General features: G+C 39.3%; 1 protein-coding gene across 1 annotated transcript; it reads left to right on the top strand.

Moving 5' to 3' along the window:
• The first annotated feature begins 8,817 nt into the window (after positions 1 to 8,817).
• LOC306740362 (dual specificity protein phosphatase 18-like) lies at positions 8,818 to 10,140 on the top strand. Its single transcript, XM_079222500.1, has one exon. It carries the CDS (start codon positions 8,891 to 8,893, stop codon positions 9,434 to 9,436), a length of 546 nt encoding a protein of 181 aa, XP_079078626.1. The 5' UTR covers positions 8,818 to 8,890; the 3' UTR covers positions 9,437 to 10,140.
• Positions 10,141 to 10,712: the final 572 nt, after the last annotated feature.

Genomic DNA, 10,712 nt, shown 5'->3' with positions numbered 1-10,712 from the left:
ATTGACTATTTTCAAGGCCGAGTGCTGCTGATTACAGCGCCACAGAGAGAAGTACTTCCCAAGCTCACTTTTTCTTCTCCCTCGCCATCTTTTACAGCTTACAGACAAATTCCGTTGGAGGCAGAGAGCTGTTATTTCAGCAGACATCCTCCCTGTGATGGAGGCTCTGGTTACAGAGAGCGGCCTCTGGTTCACACACATAAACACAGACACACACACATGCACTTGTGCACAGACATTCCTCGTTCTTCTTTTTTCAGAGTAAAACAGAAATACACAGTCGGTAAAATCTCCACAAAATCTGAATCGTTGAGATCAAACCATCCACTAGAGATCATCATTAAGCCGATTAATGTTTTTTATCCGAACATACCTGCCTTTGAACTGGAGTTTGTGTGATATTCAAGACTTTAAATGGAGCCTCACTGTTCTGTGAGGGGACTCTGCTCTCTGAGCTCTGTGGTGAATTACAGCTGACCCATGAAGACCTTGGGCCCCGCTGCTCCTACCTTTGGAACCCCCGTCATCTGGATCACATCGAGCTCAAACGGGGGCTTAGCAGAGCCCCCTCTGTCTGACACAAGCTAGGGAGGAGGATAACGATATTTTGCATATTTTAAGAGACACTTTTACACATGCTGATTGTACATTTTACTGCTGGCATTGCCAACCAAGAGTGTCTCACCTGTATGTTAAATGACACCAATGTAATTATTTCAACAACCAAAAAACAGTGATAAATATGGGGTTAAAAGTGAATCAGAAATGCAAGCAACCACAAAACATCAAAGTATAAGTGTAAGATCCAAATAAAATAAATATAGTGAAATCATTCCACCACTGCAAACAGGTGTCCATTGGTTGCAAATAGATGGGATAGCTGCACCAAAAAAACATAACATCTTCTGCTCTGATGAGTTGCTGCCCCCTGCTGTAACACTTTATGCAAAATTCTGAAATATGTCCATCAATGTGTGGCAACGTGTATCAGGACCGCATTGTTATTTAGGAGATTTTAACATATTATTCAGAGGTGACACATGGTGATCTAATTACATTACCTACAAAGATGACTAAGTATTAAATAAATGTAAATAACCAAAACTCGTACCGCTTTTGAGTAAAAAAAACATCCGCTGAACATGCTGTGACAGCAATCATTCTTCAGTGTAATTCCAGCAATCAAGAATCAAGAGAGTAAATATGTTATTTAGGATAATGGCAGTCCTGGAGTTGACACATTTCCATAGAAATAAAAAAACTTCAAATGTTCTCGCTGGGTTCAAAAAACATTCCTGGACAAGACTCTACTATTCCTATTGTTGTTGTGGATAGTTGTAATACTTTTCTGCAAGGGATATTTTGTATTATACTCTATAAATTGCAGTTTGTTCTGTAAGCAAAAAAAAGAAAAAAGAGATGATACAATAAAACCCTGTTTTATTTATCTGTGAAAATTGTTTATTCCAAAAGCATGTAAAAGGACAACTGAGAAATTAGCAATATAGCACAGAACATTTTATTTTTCATTACATCCATGACACTTCACACAGTGTATGGTTTGAACGGTTTAAGGAGTGTATCCTGGTGCTCAGTAGTACTACCAGAGAAGTCAGTCATGTGGATGCATTTAGCTAAAACTGCTTTATAAATATAATCTGCATTGATATGTTAAATGTATTATTTGAGAGAATGAACACACACACACACACACACACACTGTTGTGCTTTTTCGTTCATACACATACACAGACAGACACATCAATAAGTCATTCTTAAAAAACTAAATTCTGTTAGTACATTCAATAAGTGATGCCTCCTTAAAACAGGGTGCTTCACTAATTCTGCCACTCAGCACAAAGTTAGTGATTTTAGTTAGTTTGTGTTAGATTATTAGTTTATTAGTGGGTTAGTTTGTTAGTTTGCAGAGACCTAATATCTATTTGGTTAGTACCTGTTAATTTAACTTTAGAAGATGTTAGTAGCTTGTTTATAAGGATTTCTGATGAGCATGTCATTGACACGGTTAGACCTATAGGACTGAATTTCCATTGCTAAAAAACATACACACTCATGGCACTGGAAGATGTTTTGGATAAAAGCTTCCATTTACTTTAATTTAATAAGCAGCCCGAGTGCCACAAGGCAAACATTGATTTAATTAAAGAAGAACGAAGAGACGGAATAATTTGATTACAGACATCAGGATGTTTCCATCAGAAGGAACACATATGTTAGTCGGAGCAACAGGTGGGTCTGGAGCCTCACCACTGTTTCAGTACCGTAATAAGTTAGTAGTGGAGTTGAGGTTTGCTTGGCCTGTGGTGACAACAAGCCGCTCTCATCTGCAAGGGTTGACCACACAGGTAGAGACAGAAAGACGGTCTCTGGAGATGTGAATTTAGCCTGTGAAGTGTGACACAGTAGAGTGATATTATGTTTTGATCAGATCATAATCAGTTTTGTGAGGATTCTTAAGTATGTGGTCAACCCAGTTTGATATCAGCAGCTGATTCTCCTCCTCTTTCCATCGAGTGGTTAATAACATTTCCCTTCCCAAGTCCTGAAACCCTTCTAGACTTGCTCACTTTAACAGTTTTCATAAATGTTCTTCTTTAATAATTCATCTTAGTCTGTGATTTCTAGAAGAAGGATTGCAGGATTATGAGAGAGGAGCATGTGCATCGGGCTGCGGGCATAAAGCAGAGGGTTAGTCAGCGGGTTAGAAAGAACAAAGCCAGCCATCAGCATTCAGAGTACAGGTTAGTAGTCATCTGACTGTTAGCAGACATTAGTATTGTTAGATATTAGTCAGATATTGTTAGTAGAATCCAGACCTGGGTAAAAAGCTATTTGCACATAATTATTAGCATTTGCCGTAATTTGCGGAAGTATCAGATGATGGGGCAGTAGGCATCGGGACAGTTTAATTAATGCCAGCAGGCATTATTTAGAAAACTACACACCGTTAATTTCCAGCATCATTCTTGTGATTATCGAGGTCACAAGAACCCCCACCTAACTGGTACTTCAATGAGGTCTGAACAAATGCTAAGAATCATTTGTAAATATGTTTTACTCCTTGGTCTGGTGCATTCAATGTGTTAAAAGAAGATAGATTCAGGCATTTTAAATCTGTGCAGCAATGAGAAATCCACTGAAAAGCAGGTTGTAGCTTCAGGCCAATTACACAAGTGTTTTATCACACAGACACATGCACACAAACAGGAACAAACACACACACAAATAGAACACATGCACACAAACACACACACACACACACACACACACACACACACACACACACACACTGACACACAGCTGCCCCCACGCTACAGTAAAAATAGAGTACACACTGTAGATCCATAAAAGTAATTGGTCTCACGCCCAAATTAAGAAGTTTCAAGACAAACAAAGAACATACTGTGTGAATTACACATTGTCAAAATGTGAGAAAACTAGTCATTCTCACTCACTTCAGCAAATTTGTTTTGCAATTATGCTACAGACACATGTAAAAACATTACTTCTGGTGAATTTAAAGTGTCTTATACGAGGAGAAGTGGCCAAATTGTTCGACAGAGTGACCAAGGTAATAGAGCAAAAAGGTCAATGCACACGCAGCTGAAGAAAACAGGCGTGAGAGGTGCTTGTTGGCTGCAGTGTCTGTGTTTTAGATCTGCCAAAAAACTCATCATTGTGGGGGTGGATGAAGCTATATTAGCATTACTCACAGCCCAGAAAATGTGCACATTTGAAACAGGGAGGAACGCTGCAGAAAATTATTTTGGACTCAAAACACCAGTCGTGAAATTCTTTGCTGTTAAATCTGATCACGTTGACACTGTCTATAAAGCGTCAGTGTCATTTTGAACTCTTCAAAGCCCTTTTCATGATACACAAATGCAGCAGAAGTCGTCTCTCAGTGGGGAAACACTCGGATCCTCTCTTTCTGAGGGTCTGGACATCAGTGATGGCACCGCATGCATCGGTCGCTGCTTGACAAATGACACAACAGCTGTTAAAGGCAGAAATACAGGAGTGATATTCTGATTAATCTCATTCTTAACACCTTGAACACTTTCCAGTTAGACATGACACACTTTTGAAGATATTTTTGTCCTGGTCGAACAAACATTCAAACAATTTATTTCCAGAATAATCCTGAATAATGTGGAATAACAAATCTGAAAAGATGATTATGCTAAATCTGATTTGGTCATGGTCTCCACTTTCAGGTTGGTTTATCTCCTATCTTTACCATAATCCTGGAAAAGGATAGCAGTATATGGATGAAAATATGGCAGCGATTTAACACATAACTAATCTTCTGCTCCCCATTTATCTGCACTCTCAGAAAGCACAGGTGCTTAACACTCTCTCACACACACACACACACACACACACACACACACACACACACACACACACACACACACACACACAGTATGTGGGCAAAAAGCAAGATAAGAGTCCATAAAAATCGTCTCTGCAGTTTATATTCATCAAGCCCTATATAACAAGTCACAGTGCAGACTGTAAAGTGAATATGAGAGGGATGAAAGTCACAGTGGTGTAAATCTACTGTCAGATCCTTTACCAGTCTGCGAGGCAGCACAGCAGAGAGCGATGGAGCTGTGAGGTCCAGAGCGAGTCTGCTCCTTCATCCGTGTAACTGGAGAGGAATACACAAGACAAAGCAACAGAAAAGTGGGACGCAACCCAACTGTCCTCCCAAAATACTGCAGGGATTACATGTTCTTTCGTATTATTATTTCTCCTACTGCTTTTGTTTAAGACAAATGAATACACCTACTACCAACAGATATAAGTTACAGTATCAGTTATCTGACTGACTGACTAATGCTACTAAATTCTAAATCTGATATTGTGTGCAATTAAAATCTATCCTCTCTTGTGTTTTTTTTATAAATATGATCCAGCCTGTACACATAACCTGTCCTGCTGTTGGTTCCTGTTTGGATCCTCCCAGTGTCCTGGCTGGTGACATGACAGCAGTTGTGCAGATGAATCCAGTAACACCGCCCACAAGGTTACCTAAAATATAAAGGCATACTGAAAAAGTACATGCCGAACACTAGATGATTCACTGTGTTTTTGCATTCCTTTTGGGGGATTCAATGGTCCACTTTACCTTATATTCACCTACAATTATAGAAATACATGAAATCAGTACTTTAGAGTTTAGACCATATGGCTTGAGTTCAATTTCTCTGATATTTCTGTTGTCCAAACACAGCAAAACAAATACAGTATGGCTGCAGCTCATGTGGATACTGTCTATCTGGAGATGAAAGACCATGTATAGGCTATAGGCATATATACTGCACTGCCTACCTACAACAACATCTTTATTAAATGAACCATCAATCTAATCTGCCATGTGTCCACCAGAAATAGCTTTTCTATAAATATGCATATTTTAATATTCATAACGCCTGCAAGGATGTAGGTTGGGAAGAGACAGACCAGGCCCTCCTCTGCAGGGAATTAAACGAGTTCATGTGTATCTAGTTTGACAACAGATTCAACCAAATTAACTATAAATCGTTGAATGTATAATCACAATAGAACAAAATCCACTATGTGGTCTTTTTTTTTCCTACCAGTGATCTCCAGGTTCCACAATGCACATGACCCGCAGCATCAGGCGACGCAAAAGATCTTCTTCTTCTTCTTCAATGCTGAAGGCGCTGCCGAACTTGCAAATGCATGCCTTGTGTGCGCTGTGATCAGCCCGCAGGAGAAGGCTGGTCGCCCCCTGGACCTCCACGCTATACGCACTTACTCGAGCCGCGGCGGAGCGTCGTCTGCATGGCCGCCGAGCCGAGACAAGCAGATGTGGGAGTGCCAACAACAGCTGCGCACTGACGGGAGACCAGTCCGGGGAAAACAGGATAAAGTGGAGACGGGAGCCCCGGGACAAAGAAAATGGATGGGAGGTATTAAAGAGAACAGAGACGTCTTTGAATAAGAGGGACTGCACAGAGCTGAATTAATCAGTGGTCTCGGTCTCCAGCTGCTGCTACAGGTTTATGGTCTTTTGTACGCGCGCCCTTCATCCACCATCTGTGTTTCCTGGGCAACCGAGGACTGCCTGCAGGCACCACCAGTACACAGCACCCTCAAACCCAAAGACACTATTCTGCTGTAATTTAACTTAAAGGGACATACTGTGACATAAAACATGGATTATGCATGTAATATATCATTAGTAACTGAATTAACCACATGCATGCACAATACACACATTTATTCTGTAGGTCCTGCTTCTGGTCTATAGGGCTAACTAGTACGGCAACTCAAGGTCAAAGAAGGGGATATATATATATATATATATATATATATATATATATATATATATATATATATATATATATATATATGAGATATAGCACAAAAATACACAATAATAATGTCCATATTTCAGCTGTGTCATGATGATACATTTCAAATTACATTAGTGTCAGTGATAACAGCTAATCTTAAAGTGTAACTAATGGGTTGAATAATTAATTTAGAAAGTTTGTTCATCTGGTAGTATATACGCCTAAATAGCATATCTGATTGATAGTGGTTTCATGTCTGTTTTTTAATGAAGGACTTTTGAACAGTTGTTTTTGAACGTTTGAGTGAAATATATAAACTAATGATAATAATCATGAGAATAAATATATTACTGTACTAGAAGAAACGCTTATCCTGGCTAGATTAAAACAAACATTGAAGATGCATCACACAGTATGGCACGTGGCTGTTATACTTTAAACTCAAACCCAACTGTTTGAGAGATTTGTATGGTGCATGCTCGTGCCTGAGGGTGGTGCTATAGAGGAAGGGTCACTATAGTTTTAATTTGGGGATATCTTTTGTATGGAATCCCATAATAAAAAATATTATGTATTATGATTTATTCTGGAATTCAATACACAAGATAGATATCCTCATAAATTGAAAATAAATAAAAAAGTTTAAAATGCAGATGATTTCACAATATCTGGCTAAACAACCCAGCTTGTGATACACATATGCATGTACTCTCGGCTATATATGCCACCCAGATGTGAAGCAGCAACTGTCAAAATGCTGAACTGACTAAAAGCTAAACTGATTGAAATCCCTTCTCCAAACCGATCCTGAGATAAGGATCACTCCTGAGAATGCTCTTCAGCACCCTTTCATCACAATAGCCCATCTGGTGGGTGAGATGGACACCAGCTTGTAGTAAGTTACTGCATGTGTGTCCGGTATGAGTATGGTGGAATAAATGCATGATTGGATGAAAATGTAATGAATGGACAGAGTAATGAATGGACAGAGTTTTATTCTGATTGACTGATTCATTGATTGAATGTCATGTTTTTGTCCATAACAAAATACTGGGATCCCCAATGGAAAACTTGGAAGAGGAACTTCCTTCTGACAATGAGGTTGATGAAGGTGAATGGCCTTCAGGCATATCTCGTACAAGTAGCACAGGCTCCTTGCTCCTGTGAAGGCGTTATAAAAATGCCTCGCTGAAACGATGGAGCAGCAGCTGCTTGAGTTATAGATGCTTCTGGCTCAGCTGAAGAGGAACCAGCTGTCAGCCATGGTGCAGCCAGTCCAGCCCACTGACGAGTCACCTGACGAAGGTCCATGTTAAAGTCAAGAAGAGCTGGCTAAAGTGTAATATTATATTATATCATTATGTCATTTCTGAACTGACAACCACATAATTGTTTGATTAATTCAATAATAACACAGATGATGTAACTCTTGTTAAAAGACGGAACAGCTATCAATCTTCCAAAATGCAAAACAACAACATAACTATATGTGTCTGCTTATATCTTTTATTCACAACTGATGCAGTATTATGACTAACCAACAATCCCAAACCCAAAGATAGAAGCCTACATGTTTAATGATAAGAAACAAAAAAGCAACATTGGAGAATCTGGACACAAACACTTGACATTTTACTTGAAATATTACTGAAATGATTAAGGGATTATTGAAATAGTTGCTTGTCAATCAACTAGTTTAATTAATTAATCTCCCTTCTCATTTTTCAGCAATATTTACTTCAAGTTATACACAATATTTTGTTTTGAAAATTCTACAGTACCTTTAAATAGTTACTTCCAGTTGTGGTTGTTTGTTTTGGAAATATAAGATACCTAAAATATTGTAATTTAATTCAGTCCCTTTGGGCATAATATCTCAACAAGTACTGGCCTGATGTCCATTAAATTCATGCTCCCTCCAGAGGATTAGTCCTTTTTTTTTGGCAACTAAGTAACCTTTTCTTGAACATCAGCAAGTCAAATATTCTCATGCAACCCATTTTAAAAACTAAGGGGTTGAATTTTTTACACGTTACTCTTGTTTTGTTTCCCAAGCACTGGTGCTGTTTTAATATTTGCAGCAGGTACATTTTGCTTAGTAATTGTTCCTATTGAGCACTGCAGAGCTCCGGTGTCTTATTATTGTATTAATACTTGTTTTATATTATGGTTTGACCAAAGTTTTTTTAAATACTAATTCAAATCAAATTTGCAAAAGTGCTTCATAAAAAAACAAAACAGGAATGAGCTGAAAAAAATCAGGGAGTAAATTCAGGCTTTTATTTAATACGAATATCTTTTTGTTGTTGTGTCTTATTATGTGCTAATCAGCGATACACTGAAAGACACCGTCTGTATCGTCCACCTCGTGGAAACCCCTACCAGCAGGAGGCGACAGCGTGCGAACTCACACAAATTTGGCCTTCCGGAGTTGCCTTACAATTGTGCATCGCGAACCGGGAATCTCACAACATTCTTGCACGACATCTTAAACACGCAGTCCGCGCCTCCACGTCGCAGCGGGGTATTTCACGTCGTGTATGCATCAGTCGGGTCTTGCAGGTCTGTCAGGCCTGTGCCGAGTCACCGACCATCTCTACCTCAGCAATGGCCGCGCGGCTAAAGACTCCTCCCAGCTGACGCGGTGTAAGATAAACTGCATCGTGACCGTCACTGAGACCAAGAGCCGCTGCCCTCTTCACCCCGGGGTGGAGTATGTCCACATCGCGCTCGCGGACTCCCCGGGGTCTCCCCTCAGCGAGCATTTTGACGAGGTGGCGGACAAAATACAGCTCACTGCAGAGCGCGGGGGCCGCACGTTGGTGCACTGCAACGCCGGCGTGAGCCGCTCCGCCTCCCTGTGCATGGCCTACCTGATGAAGCACCGCGGGGTGCCTCTCCTGGAGGCACACAGGTGGGTGAGGACCTGTCGACCCGTCGTGAGGCCGAATAACGGCTTCTGGAAACAGCTCATCCGCTATGAGATGGAGCTCCGTGGGTGCACTTCTGTCCGAATGGTCTGCTCCTCCATGGGAGAGCTACCTGACATTTATGAACAGGAGGCCAGAAATATGATGCCACTGTGAAGAAACCACACTACACTGCTTTGTAGGGATAGTATTAACAATTGAACAATGCATGGACATCATTGTACTGTATTGTGTGTCGCATGCACATTGATAAACTGCTGTTTTGTCATCTGAACAAAACAAAGACTTTGTGTACTCCCTGATGAGTTAATATGGGCTCCACTACATCTCAAAGGAAAATATTGTACTCCCTACTAAGCATTTATTTCACAGCGAGTTACCAGTTTTTGAGTTTAGCCTACATTAAAAACAATATAAAACATGCATCCCCAAACTCTTTAGCGTGTGGGCCCTTACAGAGAGTGATTCGCACTCGATTTTCTCAAGTGTTTTCAGAGAGATAAAACTATTCAATATTTCACAAAAAGCAGAGAAATTCAAAAGAGGAAGTTTTGTCTTTCCTGCATTATCTAACCTTAGATCTAGCTTGTGACCTTTCAAGTGGTTCTGACCCCTCAGTTGGTGTAGGTAAACAAGCTCCACCTTTAGCATCTGCTACATAAAAATGCTTTGGAGTTGTATCAGTATAACCTATTTTTACCTAGAATATATATTAATTCCATAGGTTGTCATTTTTCTGCACGAGTGCTTTCTCTATTAATACTTCATTTCCGATGATACTTTGCAAGGTTTTGAATTTTAGGTTGAGGCTTGTGTATGAAAGGCCCTGCATCATTAAAGCAGTGAAGACAATAAAGCAATCCAACTCATTTAAGGCTAGAAAGTAGAAAAAACTTTTATTTTAGAATCAACACTCCTCTCAGTTGCTTCATCAGACATGTGTACAATGAAAGTCTTGGTGGACAGCGGGTTGTGTTTTATGGACAGCTATTCCGAACAAACTTAAATATTATACTTAGTTATTTAGCTATATATTCATTACAAATCTTGAAAACATGCATTCTAACTGACAGATTTTATGAGAGTGACCTATGACGCTTTTTAACTAATTATGGTGCTTATTTCCCTCATGAAAAGCTAATTAATTAATTTTCTTTGGAGATTTTATATATATATATATATATATATATATATATATATATATATATATATATATATATATATATATATATATTCATATTCATTCAGGGAATAATATTTGTTATTGCGACTTCAGGCCAGTACAAATGTAAATTTGTAAATTGTTAGAATGTTAATTTAGTAAACAGACAATACAAGAATCAGACATTGAATCCCTGTAGAATTCACAATTTGGCACAAGTCTGTCAACTCCGAACATAAACACACATATCTACTGTAAAGGAAATATAAA

This window comes from Taurulus bubalis (assembly GCF_910589615.1).
Source record: "Taurulus bubalis genome assembly, chromosome: 8".
In the NCBI taxonomy this organism is placed as follows: domain Eukaryota; kingdom Metazoa; phylum Chordata; class Actinopteri; order Perciformes; family Cottidae; genus Taurulus; species Taurulus bubalis.
The sequence above is the reverse complement of the archived record's forward strand: the minus strand, read 5'-3'. Positions and strand labels throughout refer to the sequence as shown.